Genomic DNA, 21,792 nt, shown 5'->3' with positions numbered 1-21,792 from the left:
AAAGAGTTCAAAGCAGGAGCAGAGAGGGGAGCAGGACAGGGCCCAGCTGAAGAGCCATCCGCTCAAGAGGGCCCCCCTGGTACTAACCCCTCCGTGCGGGGCACCCAGGCTGGAGGAAAGCAGAGGGTTACACAGAACATTTAGCAGACTTAACATTGGATTAAACACACTGCTGCAAGTTTCAACAAATGTTCATGGCATACGTAAAACACATTTACAACAAGAAAGAAGAGAGGCACCTGGAGACATCTGACACTGGGCATGCTCTGCAGGCAACTCAGTGCGCACATGCTCTCTACCAGGTTGGCGCAGCCTAGCCACAAAGACCTTGGCACAGAACACTGCAGGGTGACAAAAAGGAAGGAAGAGAAGAAGCAGTTAGAGGCCGCAACAAATCACTCCTTCACACAGGCAACTCGAGTGTTAGTTGGGGCGGGGCCACCCTCAGTTTGGAGGTCCGGGAAGGGCCCCGAGTTCACTGAAACCTGGGAGAGGGCCCACTTTCTATGGAAAGGAGGTGTCTGCTGCCGACCACTGATTTCTCATGATACAGTGAACAGAATCAAGAGGGAGAGAGAGCTTAAATGAAAACCCACTAATGGGAACTGTGCAAGTCTGAATATAAAACAAAATCAGTGGTGAGACTAGGACTATAACTTCATCCAAGTGACGGTTTCTGGTCTATGTCATATGATCGTAATTGCCATCACTGCTTAAGGACCCACTATGTGCCAGGCACTTTAAATGCATTCTCTAATCCTCACACCACAGTGTAAGGACCCTGAGGCCCACAGGTTAAGTGATTTGCAAAAGGACACAGAGCAAAGGAGGGGAGAGCCAGAATTTCAAACTTGGCTTTGTCTGCTACTGAATCCCCCATTCTTCCACAAGACTATGATGCCCTATTGTAAACACTGTGATCACCCCAACTTTACCAACGTGAATACAGTTTTCCACACCCCTAAAGTAAAATCAGAGGAGACCTATAGAGTAAGATAAAAAAGACAAGAAAGATGAGTGATAGAGTGACAGATTCGGGTGATAAAAGAGCCCATTCAAAATGTGATTTCCAGTAACATCCACATCTCGGCCTTCCCAAAGAGTAAAATGTTGGAATACCACTATCTGCATTTTGGATTTTCTTTACAAAGTTCAATTGACATAACTAAGAATTAAACAGCTTGTTTTATTTATTCTTCCCATCCTCTTTTTAGTTTGCTAGTTTAAAAGAATTCAGAAAAGAAGTAAAACATAAAAATGACCTTATGTATCATGGCTAGTGCTTAATAACCATTAGACTATGGCAGTGAATAAATATTTTTTTCAGTTCTAAGGTTAATTAATTTACTCTGGCAAAACCAATAGTCATGCAAAAAAAAAAATTTTTTTTTTTTGAAGGTAGGTGCTCAGGTTCAACCACAATTATTTCAGAAGCACAGGCCCAAGCTTACAAACGTTTTTACCCTCACTGTAATTAGGATGGCCAGACACCCCCTCTGCCTGAGACAGTCCCGGTTTACACTTAATGTCCCAGCATAACTTCCACTCTCCAAGTGTTCTGGTTTGGCGGATAAATTCTCTTATCATCCCAACCATAATATAAACAAAGACAGCATTGCTTGAAATCAGACAGACCTGGAATCCTATCCAGTATCTGCTGCTTGCTAGTTACATTTTACCTACAAGATAAAGCCCACAGAGAGTATTTAGAACAAGTATCAGAGGAACAAAATGGAATCAAAAATTGACCAGCTTCCTGGTAGCAATGAAAATGCCACACATCCAAAGCTTACCAGAGCCAATACAGTAGCCATGTGTCACCGACATTCCAGACACACAGACTTTTGGCTGACCCACACTTTCTGTGTCATAGAGGATCAACTATGGGAAGGATGCTGTGTGTTTGTATAATATAATGAATTAGCCACCATTTGTCAAACTTGTTATATGCTAAGCCACTGACATAGCAAAGTCTCACAATAATATTTTTAGAATTATATTTATTTAGTTTTATTATTATTATTTTAATTTGACCAGAGATGGACAGAGTGAGAGAGAGAACAGTAAAGTGAGAAAGCAAACTACCAGGTCTGGGACTCAAACCATGATTGGCCATGTGGGAGTCCAGAGCCCTTACCACCATGCCACCTGCAAGCCCCTCATAATAATCTTTATAAGATAGAAATTATTCCATTTCACAGATGAGGAAACTGAGGTTCAGTAAAGGAGACCCTGATCTGGTCCAACAGCTACCTGGCCAAGGTACAAGGGAACCCTAGTGGACGGCAGAATTATGACTAGAAGTTAATCCCAATCTAAGCAGACTCAAGAGTTTTCTTTCTCTTACAACAAACTCTTCCTATCCAGACATTCTCACACACTTATTAAAGGAATTCTTACATCAGAATTCAAGCATCAGAAGTGGACGGGCAAAGATCAGTTTAAGGATTACACCTGCATTCGGCAGCCAGTATCAGAGTACCACCACCTCACCTTGAAATCAGTTTTCATTTATCCAGTAAGAACAGCTGGGTTCCCACTGCAAGGTGTAACAGCATTTGCCTCAAACGGTAAAAACCATGAAAGCATAAGGTACTGACTGGATTCTTTTCATAACTTGGGATCTAAATTGGGGGGAGGGGGCAATTTTTCACATTCAATAAGTCAAAAAATCTTAGACTATGAGAACGGGAAGGACCATAAAGACCATTCCAGCCAACCTCTCGCCCCTGTTTATAATATTAGATGTGAAGAGACTAAAGCCCAGAGGACAGAAATAACCATCTTCAAGGTTTCCTAAACATACAGTCAATATTTACAAAAATGTTCACAAAAACAACTAAAATACAATTGTAATAAAGCTAACCTAATTTCAAAATATCAACCACTGATTACAAGTTTGATATTGTAAAGCTTGACGCTGAACTTGTATACTGAGCAGTCTTTTTCAGGAATCCCGTGTGAGGGTCTTACTTCCACAAATGGACCTTTAGCACATGGACACAGTCAGGTGTAAGCAATGATACGATGCCAGGATTTACTGAGCATCTATTAGGTACCAGCGCCATACATAAAGGATAAATGCTAAACGCAAATAAAGGATATCTCATCTCATTGTAAAAATCATTTTACACAATAGGTATGCTTTTCCCAGCATTCATAAGAAAAACACAAGCTCAAAGAGATGAAGAAAACCACAGTGCAAGCTTGGTGATGGGCTTTCAAGCTGTCTGAGGCAAGAGCCACTGTGCACCATGATCCACGCTGAACACTGCTTCCCAACCGAACATAGGAAGAGACAGCCTGAGCCAAGGCACTGCCGATCTGGTGTGCCAGGCGATGCCAGTTCATTAATCAGAGGCTCGACTCTCAGATCATCCTAGGCCTGGGGTCTCCCAGTTTCAAAACCAGTCTTGTTATCCACTTGGTTAAAAGCAAAGTGTCGCTTGTTAAGAGCAGTATTAATAGAACTGTCCTATTATTATCTACTACCTAGGGACTAAGTGACGACTTGCATTGCTGAAAAAAGGAGTTCACGCGACAGAAACCGCACTCTAGGAAATACACACATCTTTTACTATGGAAGCTTTACCTGCTGGTTTTAACAACGTTCCTCTTAGGTCTAATGGACCAGAGTACATTGATCCAATCTGAAAATAATTGATAAAAATTTAAAGTCTACAACATGTACCTAAGAGCACTAAAATGCAACTAAAACCACAACAGTGATTCCTGACACCTTCTAAAACACATACACACGCACACACACACACGTTTTTGCCATAGGGTGCTTGAACTGGCCGGAGAGAGACAGAGAGGAAAAGTGAGACATCAACCCACAGGAGTGGTCGTCATACTGCAATGCTTTCTCCTCCATTCTCCCCTCAATGTTTTGGGCATGCATGCACATGTGCCCAGAGTGACTTCGAGCCACTAAACGATGGTTGACCATGTGGAGACCCAGAGCCTTAACCATCACATCACCTGCTGGCCTTGAAGCTTCTCATTTTAAATTAGGGACTTGTTTGGAAACCCATGTTGATCATTCTGAAACAACTACTGCCCAACATTCTTTAATAACGAAAAGGTTTATTAGCTATAATTATGGCATGGACTTCTGTCTCTCTTTTTCTTTTTCTTTTTTTTTTTTTTAAAGCTAACAGTGATCTATCTTTAAGCTTCTGGAACACTATTTTACTGAATCTGAAGGGGGCCCAGCATAGTGGTTAAGGCGCTGGATTCCGACATGGCTGACTGCAGTTAGAGTCCCAGACCTGGCAGCTTGCTTTCTCACTCTCTCTCTCTCTCTCTCTCTCTCTCTTTCTCTCTCTCTCTCTCTCTCTCTGGTCAAAGTAAAAAATAAATAATATCAAATAAAATTAAATAATTTTTTTAAAGAATTATTTAAAATCAGTAGTTGGTGTAATGGCTATGCTGCTGGACTCTCATGTAGTCGACTGTAGTTCGAATCCCAGACCTGGTGGCTTAAACTCACACCAGGCACATGTGTGTGCATACCCAGAATCCTAAGAGGAGAATGGAAGAGAAGAGACCGCAGCATGGCCATCCCCCGGGGCAGTGATTTCTCACTTTCTGTATCTCTATCTCTGTCACTCTCTTTATGGCACGCACACATGCCCTATAGCAAAAACCTCTCCAAAAAAAAAAAAAAGATTTTATTTAGGTAACAGCAGGTGGTGTGGTGGTTAAGGCTCTGCACATTCCCACATGGCCGACCACGGTTTGAGTCCTGAACCTAGTGGCTTGCTTTCTCATGTTCTCTCTCTCTCTCTGTCTCTCTGTCTCTGTGTGTGTGTGTGTGTGTGTGTGTGTGTGTGTGTTTCTCTGGTCAAACTGAAATAAATGAATGAATAAATAAAATTAAATAATTCTTTTCTAAAAAGTTTTAAAACAAAGATTATTTTATTTAACTTTATTTATTTATTTATTTATTTATTTATTTAAATTTGGCCACAGGGAGTGAGAGAGGGAGGAAGGGAAAGTGAGAAAGCAAGTTCCTAGGTCTGGGACTTGAACCACAGTAGGCCATGTGGGAGTTCAGTGTCCTTAACCACCACGCCACCTGCCAGCCCCAATAAATAATTATTTTTTAAAAAATTGAATCTGGGACCAGCAGTTAGCGTAATGGCTATGTCACTGGACTCCCACGTAGTCGACTGCGGTTCGAGTCCCGGACCCGGTGGCTTAAACTCACGCCGGGCGTGTGTGCGTGCATGCCCAAGATCCCGAGAGGAGAATGGAGGAGAAGGGATTGCGGCGTGGCCATCCCCTCTGGGGGGTGATTTCTCGCTTTCTATCTCTCTGTCTCTCTCTGTCTGTCTGGCAAGCGCACGTGCCCTATAGCAAAAACCTCTCCAAAAAAAGAAAAAAAATTGAATCTGAAAAACTTAGCCTGATACCATGGGTATTAGCCAATATTAACAAATACTTACTGACCTACTTGTTAAGCTGAGAACAATGCAAATTAAGCCTCTTTTCTCTTGAGGCTTCAGCCTGGAGTTGATGAGAAATCCAGGAGGAGCACAGTGGGGGTACTTAAGCGGAGACTTTGGAGAGTAAAAATCTCCAAGGTATGTTTGCTCTAACTTCAGGGCTAGCTACTCATAGTGACCAGTCTAAGTTAGGGTGGCTCATAGAGAAAAGGAAATGATTCATAGTGGATTCTGATATTAACAGCAAACAATTAACGAGATTCCATATTGGCAGGTTCGATACCCAAGGAAAATAACATTAACCAAAGAGGCTGAAGGTGCTTATTTCTGTTGTCGTATTCACCGTATGATAAAAACCAAATTCAGGGCACCATGCTGAGACTCGCTGGAAGTCAGTAAAGACAGAGAATAATACCTTTCAGTATTTCTCAAAGCAAAAAGTTTATTAAAAGAGGTAGAAATGTCCTAGGCACTCTTCCTATTGCCATAGGAACCAGAAATCAAACAGAAAAGGCGGAGCAGGCACCTTGCCTTCTGACCGGCTCCCACGAAGAACTCACAAAAGCTCACTTCAGTTCATTCCTAGATGAGATCGTTCTGAATCTCCTGCCCTGATTCTCTCTCAAAGAGGGAATTCTTTTAAAAGCTACCCAAAGAGGTATTTTATGTTAATCATCTCTCTAATGTAATAACCTCTGATTTTAAAATCTGCCTTATATACTACAACTTCCCAATCGTTTTCTTTAAACCACTTCCCAAAGGATCATTACCAGCCTCTTCTACCTCCTATAAGTAGAGTAGCTTAAATATACTGTTCTATTCAAAAGAAAAAAAAAATCTGAACTTACATCTATCTGCACACAGAAAACCAAGCCCTCTATCCTCCAGGGGCTCACAGGAGGGAATCCTAAGAAAGTACAGTGCAATACACACACACACACACACACACACACACACACACACAAACAACAGACTTACACCACACAAAAGAAAAGCATGCCTAAACTAAGTCACAAAAAACGAGTAGGAGGGACCAACAGTTAGCGTAATGGCTATGTCGCTGGACTCCCATGTAGTCAACCGCAGTTCGAGTCCCAGACCCAGTGGCTTAAACTCATGCCGGGCGCATGTGCATGCATGCCCAAGATCCTGAGAGGAGAATGGAGGAGAAGAGATTGTGGCGTGGCCATCCCCCCCCCGGGGGGGGGTGATTTCTCACTTTCTGTCTCTCTGTCTCTCTCTGTCTTTACGGCAAGCACACGCGCCCTATAGTAAAAACCTCTCAAAAAAAAAAAGAGAGGGAGAAAACAGAAACATTCTGGGCAGAATAAATAGCATAAGCCACAGGGTTAAGAAATAACTACATTCCTGGAAAGGGTCTGCGATTAGTTTAGCATTAAAATATTCAAGAGTGATACAAGGAAAGTTTATTGGAGACAGCCAGGGGCCAAATCAGGGATCTCTTCCATACCATTCTACAGAGCATGGAGCTTCATCCTCCAGAACATGGGCTGTGGACTACAGCCCCAGTAAGCCACCAAGCCTTCCCAGATGTGGCATTCAGCCTTACATCAATGCGGACAAGACTTTTTCCTGCAACGCAGCATACATACTATTTGCATGCCTGTCAGAGAGGAAGTGAAACAGTCACGCAACCTGGGCGTGGGGCTGGGGGAAGAGGTTCTTAGACTAGGAGGTAAGGAAGGGGTAAGGCGTAGCATACCTCAAAGCAGAGCCAATTCAAGCCAGCCTCAGAGATTGAGCCCATGTTTTCTAGAGCATGTGGGGAACATCTGCTATGAGCAAAAAAAAGACGTCCGTTTAACAGGCACCCAGTGAAAGAGGGGGACAAACAATACAGAAACCATGGGTATTGTTATCGATATCGCAGACTTTTTACAGACTAGTAAGTGTTCTGAACCTTTTAATTCCTTCAAGTAAAACAACTAAACTTCACTGTTCCAGCCAATGCTGGAGTCAGTGATAAGACCAATGGTTTAGCAGAGGAATGAATGACTCTCGGGTGTGAGAGCAAAGCATGACTTGGAGAGAAGTGAGAAAGACGAGTCTCTTGGAGACCAACAAGACCTATCTCATTTTGTTTTGCAACCAACACGAATCTTTTTCTGTTGGGTTACACAAAGCAGACCTAAGGGCTAGCATTTACTTTCACACTCAACTAATGTGAATCCAGTGAATCCAGTGCCTCCTTTTTCATCCCTAGTTTCCCACCATGCCCTATTGATAGGATATAAAACAAAGAACACCATGACAGTAGGATGGGGCTACCAGACACAGAAAGTGAGATGAACATGCCACCCTCTCGTAACCACTTGGTGGCAGCACCTCTCCACTGGGCGTCTACACCAGGAGTGGGGACTGGGTGCTAAGACCCACACAGCAGATCAGCTCAAGCAGACACCCAGCTTTCTAAACATGGGTTTGAGAACTACAAAGTCCCCATCTGGGAACCCTCTGCAGAGTCCTCCCGCAAGGCAAACGGAGCAAGTACTGAGGCTGATCCAAATGAGGCCCAGCGTGATGCAGGTGACCAGAGTTCCTATGGTGCGCATGGGGGCCCAAGGTCCCGAGAGGAGAATGGAGGAGAAGGGATTGCGGCGCGGCCCTCCCCCCCCCCGGGGGGGGGTGATTTCTCACTTTCTGTCTCTCTGTCTCTCTCTGTCTTTACGGCAAGCACACGCGCCCTATAGTAAAAACCTCTCAAAAAAAAAAAGAGAGGGAGAAAACAGAAACATTCTGGGCAGAATAAATAGCATAAGCCACAGGGTTAAGAAATAACTACATTCCTGGAAAGGGTCTGCGATTAGTTTAGCATTAAAATATTCAAGAGTGATACAAGGAAAGTTTATTGGAGACAGCCAGGGGCCAAATCAGGGATCTCTTCCATACCATTCTACAGAGCATGGAGCTTCATCCTCCAGAACATGGGCTGTGGACTACAGCCCCAGTAAGCCACCAAGCCTTCCCAGATGTGGCATTCAGCCTTACATCAATGCGGACAAGACTTTTTCCTGCAACGCAGCATACATACTATTTGCATGCCTGTCAGAGAGGAAGTGAAACAGTCACGCAACCTGGGCGTGGGGCTGGGGGAAGAGGTTCTTAGACTAGGAGGTAAGGAAGGGGTAAGGCGTAGCATACCTCAAAGCAGAGCCAATTCAAGCCAGCCTCAGAGATTGAGCCCATGTTTTCTAGAGCATGTGGGGAACATCTGCTATGAGCAAAAAAAAGACGTCCGTTTAACAGGCACCCAGTGAAAGAGGGGGACAAACAATACAGAAACCATGGGTATTGTTATCGATATCGCAGACTTTTTACAGACTAGTAAGTGTTCTGAACCTTTTAATTCCTTCAAGTAAAACAACTAAACTTCACTGTTCCAGCCAATGCTGGAGTCAGTGATAAGACCAATGGTTTAGCAGAGGAATGAATGACTCTCGGGTGTGAGAGCAAAGCATGACTTGGAGAGAAGTGAGAAAGACGAGTCTCTTGGAGACCAACAAGACCTATCTCATTTTGTTTTGCAACCAACACGAATCTTTTTCTGTTGGGTTACACAAAGCAGACCTAAGGGCTAGCATTTACTTTCACACTCAACTAATGTGAATCCAGTGAATCCAGTGCCTCCTTTTTCATCCCTAGTTTCCCACCATGCCCTATTGATAGGATATAAAACAAAGAACACCATGACAGTAGGATGGGGCTACCAGACACAGAAAGTGAGATGAACATGCCACCCTCTCGTAACCACTTGGTGGCAGCACCTCTCCACTGGGCGTCTACACCAGGAGTGGGGACTGGGTGCTAAGACCCACACAGCAGATCAGCTCAAGCAGACACCCAGCTTTCTAAACATGGGTTTGAGAACTACAAAGTCCCCATCTGGGAACCCTCTGCAGAGTCCTCCCGCAAGGCAAACGGAGCAAGTACTGAGGCTGATCCAAATGAGGCCCAGCGTGATGCAGGTGACCAGAGTTCCTATGTGACACTGGAGCCCTATGGGAACGCCCAGGTTTGGACAGTTACCCTGAACATGCCAAGGTGGCTGTGGGGAGTCAGATCTCACCATGATGAAACCCAGTCAGAGGTGCCACCCGTCCTCCCTCACCACCTCTCTTTTCTTCTCTCATGAAGAAAATGAACTTTTTATAAAAAGCTGATCCACAGGACCAGCAGGTGGCATGGTGGTTAAGGTGCTGGACACTCCGTGGCCAACCAGGGATTAAGTCCTGAATCTGGTGGCTTGCTTTCTCACTTCCCCTCTCTCTCACTCTCTGTCTCTCTCTGGTCAAAATGAAAAATAAATACATGAATAAATAATTTTTTAAAAAGGTGATCCACATAACTATGCCATTGTGTGCCATGGCCCAGACTTGCTTTTCAAGAAGCACCCACATTTGTAATGGAAATAAGGCCACGAAGCTTTCTGATGGGTCTTCTAGCATTCAGAACCAAGGCTTCTGCTATTAAAATGTTTGAGACAGAAAGACAGAGACAGAGGGACACCAAGAAATCGCCCCAGGGGAGGGCCACACCACAACCCCTTTTCAGTCCACCTCTCAGGATCTTGGGCATGCATGCACATGTGCCTGGTGTGACTTTCATCCACCAGGTACAGGCCTGGAACCGCGGACTCGGTCATGTGCGAGTCTAGCACCTATCCCCCATGCTACATGCTGGCCCTGATGGGTGACTGTTTTAAGTCAGGCTCTCACTGTACCCTGATTCTCCTACCCCAGCCTCCAAGCAGGAACCACTGGCACACATCATGACAACCGGCTCTTCCAGACAGAGCCTCACTATGTTCCCCAGGCCAGTCTCGAGCTCACACCCGACTCAGCCTCTGGGGCTGCAGGTGCTGGCACGCCATACACCTGGCCTTCAGGCTGGACTGGGAATCAAACCAAAGCCTCCCACAAGGTTTCAGCCTGCAAAGCACAGCGTCTTAGCAAGACATGCTCCCGTGAATAGCCCTAAATACAGCTGATTTTTGTTTTGAGAGGTTTTTGCTATAGGGCACGTGCGCTCGCCAGAAAGAGAGAGACAGACAGAAAGTGAGAACTCACCCCCCAGGGGAGATGACCATGCCCCAATCCCTTCTCCTCCATTCTCCTCTCAGGCTCTTGGGCACACACACACACACGTGCCCGATGTGAGTTTAAGCCACTGGGTCCAGGATTTGAACCACAGTCAACTATATGGGAGTCCAGCAATACAGCCATTACACCAACTGCTGGCCCCCAATACAGCTGATTTTTATTTTATTGTTTTTGTCTAACTTTTTAAAATAAAGAATGTTTACCTAATTTTATTTATTATTATTCTGTAATTTGACCAGAGAAAAAGAGAAATTTGACTAGAGAGAGAGAGAAAGAGAGAAAGTGAAAAAGCGAGCTACCAGGTCCAGGACTCGAACCACAGTCTGCCATGGGGGAGTCCAGTGCCTCAACCACAACACACTTGCCAGTCCCTTGTCTAATACTTTTTTCAGATGCAGCCAATATATTTGGGTTGTAGGAAAAGTCATGTTGCAGTTTTACATAGAGAAAAAAATATGTCATGGCTTTTCCAACAACCCACTAATACTCAAGTTTCTAATCTTCTTTTTTTTAAAAAAAGATTTATTTAATTCCATTTGTTATTATTATTTTTTAATTTGACCAAAGAGAGACAGAGAGAGAAAGGGAAAGTGAGGAACCAAGCTGCAAGGGCCAGGACTCGAACCACAGTCAGCCTTGTGGAATCCTGTGCCCTTAACCACCACACCATCTGCTGGCCCCTAATCCTCTTTCTTTCTGGCACTTCTACACCCACTTCCAAGTAAAAACAAAACAAACAAACAAAACTTTAATCAGAGAATTTCTAGAAGTGTTTGCACAGCAAGACTCTGCTCACCCTCCCATAAACCAAGCTAAAATCCTTACCCTACCGTCAGGCACAAGAATGCAGAGCTTCCCATGTTTTCGACAGAACATTAGAACATATGGACAATAAGAACTTTCTTTCCCCTGACATAATGAACATTCTCATGTTTCTGTTCTATTTACTTATTTTATTCATGACAGTGAAAGCACACCTGAGGGAGAGAGGCAGGAAAGGAGGAAGAGGAAGGAAAAAAGAGGGTGGGAGAGAAGCACTCTCGAAGTCTCTTGAAGCTGCAATCCCCTTCCTCAGTCCTCCAACTCACTGGGCTCTTGGACAAGGTGCACGCACCCAGGGAGTTCTCAAGGCAATCCATGGATAAGAGCCTGTGGTCAGCCACACGCATTGCGGCACTGCAGTTCAACCCCAGCCACCGCACCACCAGGCTGGGACAACATTTCACCTTTTCTAGGAAAGGTATCACTTTCGGGAAGCTGACTTAAAAAATATTATTATATCTACTCTCAATAAAGGTTTAATTCAATTATACTCTCACTATAATTGGATCGTTATTCTATTTCAGCATTTTTATTTTAACTGCTTACTGATTCAAAATGTTGAGAGAAAGCCAGCCCCACAGCACATGCTAGTCATACTCAGAGCAGCAGAAGCCACATCCCCCGGTTAACTGCAGTTCAAATCCTGGCCACGGTGCCTTAAAAAAACGCCCAGCTGCATGAGAGTGTGTGTGCGCGCGTGCCCAAAATCCTGATGGAAAAGAGAATTGGAGGGGAAAAGATTGTGGAGTGACCATGCCCCATCGGAGTTCTCATTTTCTCTCTCTCATAAGCACACACAACCTTCTGCAATTAAAAAAAAAATTATGTTTACCAAACATGTCAGTATGCTAAACGCTTCAACAGATAACATAAGAATTCCCAACACCAAATATTCAGTTATCAAAAATTATTTCCACAAACAAAGGGAAACTAGCAATTTCACCAGTTTCAAGAATATTAACACTAGAGCTGGCAGGTGGGTGGTGGTTGAGATAATGGACTCCCACATGACTGACCATGGTTCAAATCCCGAACCTGGAGGCTTGCTTTCTCTTACTTTCTCTCTCTTTTCTGTCTGACACATTGCATAATAATAACAAATAAAATAATTCTTTTAAAAAAAGAATATTAGCACTTAACTAACACCTTTTTTTTTTTTGTCATACGGCGTGTGTTCTCACAGAGACAGACAAGAGACAGCAAGAAGGAGAATGAGAAGTCCTCCACCAGGAGGACAGCCACACCACAATCCTTTCTCCTCGTTCTCCTGGGATTTGGGGCACACGCATACACACACCTGCATGATTTTCAAACTGTCAGGTCCAGGACTGGAACTGCAGTCAGCCATGTGGGAGTCCAGCACCTTAACTGCCACACTTGCTAGTCCCAATATTTTTCTTTTTTCAGTTTGCCACAGAGCGTGTGTGCTTGCCAGAGAGAGAAAAAGACAGAGAAGAGTGAAAGTGAGAAAGCACCCCGGTGGGGACGGCCATATACAATTCCTTCTCATCCTTCCCCTCTCAGGATTCTGGGCGCACACAGACACACACACACACACACACACACACACACACACACACTTGTGCTCAACGTGTTTTTCAGGATCCAGGGCTCCAAACGCACAGTCAGCCACGTGGGATCCAGTTGTCTTAACCACAGCACCTGGCTGACTCTAAAAATCTTTTATAAAAAACTTCTTTCCGAATACTTTCAAAATTTCTACCACCTCACATACCCCCTTATCTCATTGCAAGCTCCGAGTAAGCACCTGAAGAATGAAAGTTGGCATCATTTAAACAAGACCGCTGCTATTTTCTAAACCCTGCTCATTTCTTGAAAAAACACTTATTTTCAGAGACCTAACCAGCCGCTATCCTAAATAAACGCATATTACAAGTTAGTCTTGATGATTTTCTACACACACACACAGGTTTAGAAAACACTGGTCATGAAAAACCACGCCTCTTTAGCTAGGAATGGCATGAAAAGTGAATCGTCAAAGCTAACACAGGGCATATTTTAGGACCCTTAATTAATTTTACATTAAACTCTCCACTGCTGTTCTTTCTCATATGGTCCACTGTTCTTGTATCCTGAACTGACCTTGTTAAGTAAGAATGAAGTTGTGTTCCTTACAGTCCTCTGGGCTCTAAGAACAAATGAATCTGTCCTTCCGCCAGGGGCCAGGGCGCGCAGCGCAGGAGTCCTGCTGCTCGGTGCACAGCAAGAATGTCTTTGATTCCCTTCGCATTGTCCTTTCCTGAAGGCAGCTGGGTAAGGGGGTTCCGCACTGCTCGAAGCCATGGGTTTCACTGACTTCTGGAGCTGAAAGGGGCCTCACGGATCACTTTGTCATATTCTTAAAATAGGTGTCTAGCCCAGGTCCTCTAAAGCACTCTCATGGAGCTGCTGTTGGCATGTACCCCACCTCCATTAAAGCACCTCGCCTTAAGGGCAGGTCATTTATACATTCACTGCTAAACACATGTTAAGTGAACACAGGGGTTTACAGACTTTTTACACATCTATATGTAAGTACGGGCAATATTCAACACTGGAATATCTCTTACCAAGTAACGAAGACATGATGTAAAGGCCCAATATAAATTTAAGACATACTGGATCGTCATCAACTTCTCTGTCAAAAACCCAGCTCAATGGGACCAGCAGATGATGTAACAGTTACGTCACTGGACTCCCGTGTAGTCAACTGTGGTTCGAGTTTCCAGACCCAGTGGCTTAAAATTCACACTAGGCATATGCGCATGCCCAAAATCCTGAGAGGAGAATGGAGAAGGGAATGCAGCTTGGCTAATCTCCCCAGGGGGTGATTTCTTGCATTCTACATCTCTCTGTCTCTCTGGCAACCCCATACACCCCTATAGCAAAAATCTCTCTCTCTCTCTCTCTCTCTCTCTCTATATATAAAATGGAAAAAAAAAATCTGCTCAATTCCATTGTTAAAATGATTTAGGAATGACATTGTGGGAACTTCCATCTTCCAGTAATTCACCAAAAAGACAAACACAAAGGGAAAGAGGAAAGGTGACCCGGAGATGCTCCCCAGCCTTTTACAAGTGAAGTGGTTCCTCTGGCAACGAACGTGGAAATCTATAGGGAGGGTGTTGCTGCATGAAGGGACCGGGTGCCGTGCAGAAAGAACACCTACCACCGCTTCCATGGCAAAGCCGGGAGAGTCTGCAATGTCACCCAGCATGCTGCTGGCACTGCTGTAAACAAACAAGTTACAGGCACAATTCTTGCCAACAGAATAAATCGGCATCCTAAAACATGTGGAGGAAGATGATCAGGTAAAGAGGGAAGCCAAAGAAGAAGGACAAGCTCAGTTGCCTGGCCTGCTCCACCTGGAGAAGCACACTTCTATATCTTTAAGAGAGATTTTTGCTATAGGGCACACGCACTCATGGGGGAGAGAGAGAAAAATAACTCTCTGGGGAGATGGCCACACTGCAATCCCTTCTCCTCCATTCTCCTCTCGGGATCTTGGGCACGCAGGCACACGTGCCCAGTGTGATTTTTACGCCACCAGGTCCCGGACTCAAACTACGTGGAAGTCCAGCAACATAACATTACACCATCTGCTGGTTGACAAGTGGGAAGGAGTCTCTTCCCTATGAGTTCATGGCACAGAATGTGTTAAAACTAAATAGAAGGGGCTGGCAGGTAGCATGGTGGATGGCTGAAACAGCTGGATCCCATGTGGCCCACAGCAGTTTAGTCCCAGACCCAGTGGCTTGAAAAAGACTACAAGCCTGTGTGCAGGGATGCCCAAAATCTCAAAAGAAGAAATGAAGAAGGGATTGTGGTGTGACCTACCCCCATGGGGTGTGGCTTTCTCACTTATCTCTCCCTCTTCCCCTCTGTCTCTCTCTGGAGAGTATATGAACTTTCTGGCAAAAGAAAAAAAAGAAAAAAAAATCAGGTACATGCACAACAGGATGGAGAAGTGGAGGGGAAAGGACTGCGGTGTGACTGGAGTAGGGGAAGGGAGTGGTCTCTCCTCTCCTCCTCTTCTATCTAGCATGCACATGAGCCCTCTGGCTAAAATAAATAAATAAAACTAAACATTCTAGGAACACGTCATTCATGCTGGAACCATGGATACTACAGGAAGAAAACAAAGAGGATAAGCATTCCACACTCTAAGAAGACTGTCGAAAGAAGCCACGTGCCCACCGGTGGTGTGGTGGTTGGGACCCATGTGGCAGATGGTACCCTCCGAGTCCAGGACCTGGCAAATTGAAAAACACAGGCGGGTACACTACACTCCCCAAATCCTGAAAGAAGTAAAGGAGAAGGAGCTGCAGATGGCCTGGGCACCCCTCACTCCAAAGCTCACCTGCGCCCTGCACACATACCCTCTGGCAGAATTTAAAATGAAGAAGGGAAAGAAAATACAACAGAAAAAAAGTATGTCCTGGTTTTCCAAAGAGCTCTGAAAGCCAACACTGAGAAACCTTACCCACATCTTTGTAGGCACTCCAGTTGAACCGAGCAGTGAGGCTACCAAGTACGAACAAGCGAGTAATAGCTCAGGGAAGGAATGCATGTGTCATCTGAGACCACAGAAGTCCTGCGGGCAGAGGAACCACTGCGACCAACAGGGCCTCGTCTGTGCCCCGACAGCAAGGACTAACCTTGGCCAATTCGGTGTGTGGAGAGGAAACTTCAAAGCACTTGCGCAAAAACGAGATTAAAGTACAAGCTTCTCTCTCTCACTCGCTCTCTCTCTCTCTCAAGCACACGTGCCCTATAGCAAATTCAAAAAATACTAACAGTAGTAAATAAATAACTCTTTAAAAGAAAGAACATACTAACACGGGGCTGGCCCATGACTCACTGCTCAACTCAAGCCCCAGACTCAGCAGTCAGAAAAACACATCAGGCAAGTGGGTATACGTGCCCAGATCCCAAGAGGAGAATGCAGGAGGAGGACTGCAGCATGGCCATTCCCCCTGCACAGTGCTTTCTCACTTTTCTCTCTCGGTCTCTCTAGCAAGGACACTCTCCCTATAGAAAATGTTTAAAAAAAAAAAGTTTAAAATATATATATAGGGGCCAGCAGTTGGCATAATGGCCCTGTCACTGGACTCCCATGTAGTCGACCGTGGTTCAAGTCCCAGACCCTGTGGGTTAAATTCATGCTGGGCCATGTGCGTGCGTGCCCAGGTCCCAAGAGGAGAATGGAGGAGAAGGGAATGCGGCATGGCCATCTCCCCTAGGGGGTGATTTCTCGCTTTCTGTCTCTCTGTCTCTCTCTGTCTGTCTGGCGAGTGCACACACGCTATAGCAAAAACCCCTCAAAAAAATAAATTACACATATACATACATAAACACACAATTGGGTTGTTGAAAAAGTTATGGTGTATATCTTTGTTTTTCAAAGGTCATTTATATAAAAAAAAAAATCAATCCGTGAATATTTCCTGTTTTGTTCAATAACCTTTTGCTAACTCTCAGTGAGCTTCATAACTCCACTTAATATCACCAAATGGCTCACCAAGTTTTTTCTTTTTTTGGTTGAATAATTTAGGTTTATAAGTAATTATAACAAGGAAAAACGGACACCATCTGGGAATAATGAGCTATCTCAACAGGAGGATATGAAAGAGGACTTAGCCTAAGATCTAGAATTTTGTCCAGTGATGTGAAGACTTAGAAATTGGGTCTTTGCAGGGTTGGCAGGTGGCGTGGTGTAAGAGCGCTGGACTCCCACATGACTGACTACAGTTCAAGTCCTAGACCACCTGGTGGCTTGCTTTCTCACTTTCCTTCTCTCTCTCTCTCTCTCTCTCTCTCTCTCTCTCTCTCTCTCTCACACACACACACACACACACACACACACACACACTCTCTGTCCCTCTCTGGTCAAATTAAAATAAACACGTAAAGTTAAATAAAAAATAATTATTTTATTAAAAAAAAGAAAGAAAGAAATTGGGTCTTTGTTCTGGAATAGATGCTGTTACCAAGTAGGGACAGCTCTGATTAGGCACCTCCCTATGCACTGTCTAGAATAAGGAAGACTTCACTGAGGCCAGAGCTCTGACGGCAAAGCAGCAGAGTCACTCGTGTCAGCCAGCACGGGAGATGTTTGCTCATTTCTGTGGACAGGACAGGGATTACTGTTATTTTTCTGTTTAGACATGATTACAAAATGATCTTGTTTTACCTCACTGCATTTCAGTCACAGAGTGGGCTCGCCTGACACTGATATTCTGCAAAATTCTCTATGTTTATGAGGAGCTCACCAAGCATTAACACATGAACTTTGGGAGCACACATTCAAACCACACCACGATCTTTCACCATACATACCAAATTACATGTGCATGAGCGGCTGAATAAAGTTAAAAGGGGAGATTTGAGCACTGTCCCCAAGAGGTGGTAACTTTGATGGTACATGAAGGTTTTTTTTTGTTTTGTTTTGTTTTGTTTTGTTTTGTTTTTTTTGGAGAGATTTTCACTGTAGGGCGCGTGCGCTCGCCAGACAGACAGAGAGAGACATAGAGACAGAAAGCGAGAAATCACCCGATAGAAAGGGAGAAATCACCCCCCCGGGGGATAGTCACGCCGCAATTCCTTCACCTCCATTCTCCTCTCGGGATCTTGGGCACGCACGCACACGCGCCCGGCGTGAGTTTTAAGCCACCGGGTCCGGGACACGAACCGCGGTCGACTACGTGGGAGTCCAGCAACATAGCCATTACGCTAACTGCTGGTTCCCAGTACATGAAGGTTTTTTAATGCACGTTGGTTCAAGGTGGCTGGATTCCACATGACCGAATGCAGTTAAAGTCCCAGACCCAGCAGTCTGTAAAACACGCTGGTGCCATGTGCACGTGTGCCCAAGATCCTGAAAGGAGAATGAAGGAGAGGCAATTATGGCATGGCTGTCCTCCATGAGGAGGATGCTTTCACGTTCTCTCTCTCTCTCTCTCCAACAAGCACACATGCCCTTGACAAATTAAAAAAAAAATAGAGTTGGGATGAAATGCACAGAAATCATGAAGAATAACATTTCTATAACTGTGTCCCTTTGAACCCAAATAAAGAAGGAGCGAATTCTAAGGTCAGAAACTTTAGGAAATGTTGGGAAACACATTATTAAGGTAGCAATTATCATGTGAATTTCCAAGAAGAGGGCATTATATGCAACATTTAGTAAATTACTGACCACAGGAAGCAACTCATTCATGACTGTTTCACACACAGGGACGGGACAGAAAGTGGGAGTGGGGAAGCAGTTAAGGTCACTGACAACTGCTTCAAAATGGCAGCCGAAGGATCTGTGAAATGAAACGACCTGGGTGATTTGAAAGTCAATGACAGATTTAAAATCTGGTAGACAGGAAGAAAAATGTCTTTTTACCTTTTGAAAGGAATTTCTTTTTTTTTTAAGATTTATTTATTTTACTTTATTTATCATTATTTTTAATGTGTTATAGGGCATGTACACTCACCAGAGAGAGAGCAACAGAAAGAAAGCAAGGAAGCAAGCCGCTAGGTCCAGGACTCAAACCACGGTAGGCCATAGGGAGTCCAGTACCTTAACTGTCACACCACCTGCTGGGCCCCTGAAAGGAGTTTCTACTGTCAACTGCCTAATTTTCAGGATCAAGTCAATTAAGATTGAAAGATGGTACTGAAAACACCAAGGGCTGAGTACAAGTACTTGAAAGTACTTTGAAAGTTCAGATGACAGGTACTATTGAATAGAGGGGATTCTCATCTGCACTCCCTAATTTATTCTCTCATTCAACTGGGCAACTATTGGGTCATCAGAAAACTCATCATGCATTTTTGCACAGAACGAGACCAGCAGCTGGGGTAATGGCTATGTCACTGAACTCCCATATAGTTGACCGCAGTTCGAGTCCTGGATCCAGTGGCTTAAACTCACACTGGGTGCGGTGCGTGTGCGTGCGTGCCCAAGATCCTGAGAGGAGAATGGAGAAGGGATTGTGGCATGGTCATCCCCCTTGGGAGGTGATTTCTTGTTTTCTGTCTCTCTCTGTCTTTCAGGCAAGCGCACACACCCCATAGCAAAAACCTCTCCAAAAAAAAAAAATACACCATGACTTCTCCGATGACCCAGTAACGGGCATGAATACGCACAGACTGAACACGACGTGACAGTTAAGATCCTTGTCTCCAGGGAGATTACTTTCTCGTTAAAAAAAACTGTCCAGCAGAGGATTATGCAATATATTTACCAAGATATTATGCAATTATTAACACAGCAAGTACGTTAACAGCTGTGAAGAAAAGAACTGAGCACAGAGACCCTCGCCTAGTGGATATCGGCTGGGGAGAAGCTCCCTGGTAAGGACAGCAAACGCAGATGCTCACCAGGATGCTCACGCAGAAGGTGGTGCAATGGAGAAACAGAAAGTGGAAGGGAAAAAAATCACTGTTGTTGAGTGCAGGAAGCTAGGGAGGAAAAATAAAAACACAAAAATAGCCAAGACTCGGGAGGAAAAAAGAGGGACCACGGTTAAGAGTTTCTGACTGGGGGAACCCAGATCCTTAGAGAAGCATGGGAATAAAATATGACTCCCACTGGCACCACACAACATTCTGAGGAACTGCTACAAAGTATAACAAGGAAAAATGCACTGGAAGCAGGTTCAACACATGTAAAGAAAGGAAAGTCTTCTGAGAGAAGGAAGGAATTCCCAACAGAACCCTACCTCCCAGCTCAAGGCAGCAAAGGTGAAGTCAAGGTGGGAAGAAGTCCTGGCAGCCCTGAGGAGGCCCGTGAGCACCGACACGGCAGGGCTGCACACAGGGCACCTAGACCCAGAGTCTGTCCAGAGCACGGATCCACTGCCCTTGCCAGGGAGAGGGTGCGGAGTGACGCCCACACTTCTGCAGCTGGCTTCACGAAGGTGGCCACTTCAGGCACCACAGGGCAGCACTGCCCCATGACACCAGGCCCCGAAGTTCCTCACTGTAGTGACTTCCTTCGGCCACTCACCCATGCACCTGGATCTAGGATCAGCAGAGCAGAACAATGGCTAACTAAACATTTCTCTTTCTTCAAAAGGAAATACGACAGGCTATAAACATAAGAAAAAATGCCCAATGTCACTTGTAACTTTAACAAAATTATTTCTTTAATCAGATTAGAAGTTTTTAAAAATTATTAAAAACCTAAATGGACCAGCCCCATAGTCTAGCGGTTAAGAGAGCCAGGTTCCACATGGTCAACCACAGTTCTATTCCAGTTCTAGCAACTTGAAAGACAAGCTGCTCTTGCCTGCAGGATGGAGAAATGGATGAGCCCAAAACCCCAACTGGATGGAGCAATGGAAGAGCAAGGACTACGGTACGACCTCACTCCACTGGCTGCTTCTCTCTCTCTCTATCTCTATCTCTCTCTTTCTGTCTCTCCTACGAGCATATGCACCCTCTGGCAAATCAAAATAAAAGAAAACAAACAAATCTCAAAAACACGCTAAGCCATCTCTGTAGTACAGTGGTTAAGGGACTGGCTTCCACATGCCGACTGCAGTTCCAGTCCCAGTCCCGGCAGTTTAAAAACATATACCCTAGCATGCCCAACACCCCGGGGGGAGGGGGGAAGGGGTTTGCAGTGTGACCATGCCCTTTTAGGAGAATCTCTCTCTCTCTCTCTCTCTCTCTCTCTCTCACTTTCTCTCTTTTCTCCCCCCACCCCTCTGGTAAGCACATGTACCTTCTGGCAGTTAAAAAGAAAAAAAAAAAAAAAAGTTATGCTGAAAAAGATAAACCAGCCATAACAGAGTACCTGCAGAATGTGCATGCCATCTGGGCCCAGCCATATGAAATGCCAGGACGCTGTTAACGCCCTATAGTTGCGGAAAGCAGGCTGCCTGGGGCTGCCACGGGGCTGGGGAATGAGGGAAGACCTGGGATGGGGTAGAATTGCTCCATGTCTTCATTGTGGGAGTGGTTTTATGAGTGTATACATTTTTCAAATTCAAACAGTACAATTAAAATGAGTAGAGACCAGCAGATGGCGTAATGGTTATATTGCTGGGTCCCACATAGTGGACCGCAGTTTAGGACCCAGACCTGGTGGCTTAAAACTCACACCAGGCGTTGGGAACCAGCAGTTAGCGTAATGGCTATGTCACTGGACTCCCACGTAGTCGACTGTGGTTCGCGTCCCGGACCCGGTGGTTTAAAACACACCGGGCGCGTGTGCGTGCGTGCCCAAGATCCCAAGAGGAGAATGGAGGAGAAGAGATTGCAGCATGACCACCCCCCCGAGGGGTGATTTCTCGCTTTCTGTGCCTCTGTCTCTCTCTGTCTGTCTGGAGAGCGCACATGCCCTATAGCGAAAAAAAAAAAAAAAAAAAAACCCCCCAAAAAAAAAAAAAAAAAAAAAA

The 21,792-nt window shown here is 44.8% G+C and overlaps 1 protein-coding gene across 2 annotated transcripts in view; it reads right to left on the bottom strand.

The window, feature by feature from the left end:
- LOC102483151 (F-box/WD repeat-containing protein 11-like) overlaps window positions 1-21,792 on the bottom strand; it is a 70,207-nt gene that overhangs the window by 35,842 nt on the left and 12,573 nt on the right. The window contains exon 1 of one of the 2 annotated variants that reach the window (XM_006158949.3): window positions 240-336. The exons of the other annotated variant lie outside the window; for it this stretch is intronic. Coding sequence (XP_006159011.2) covers window positions 240-290 — 51 coding nt within the window. The 5' untranslated portion in view covers window positions 291-336. Of the gene's footprint in view, window positions 1-239; window positions 337-21,792 lie in introns of those variants that run through there. 2 annotated transcript variants of the gene reach the window in all.

Source organism: Tupaia chinensis, unplaced genomic scaffold, assembly GCF_000334495.1.
Source record: "Tupaia chinensis unplaced genomic scaffold, TupChi_1.0 Scaffold000612_1, whole genome shotgun sequence".
NCBI classification, from domain to species: domain Eukaryota; kingdom Metazoa; phylum Chordata; class Mammalia; order Scandentia; family Tupaiidae; genus Tupaia; species Tupaia belangeri.
Note: the sequence above shows the minus strand (reverse complement) of the source record. Positions and strands in the feature narration are given on the sequence as shown.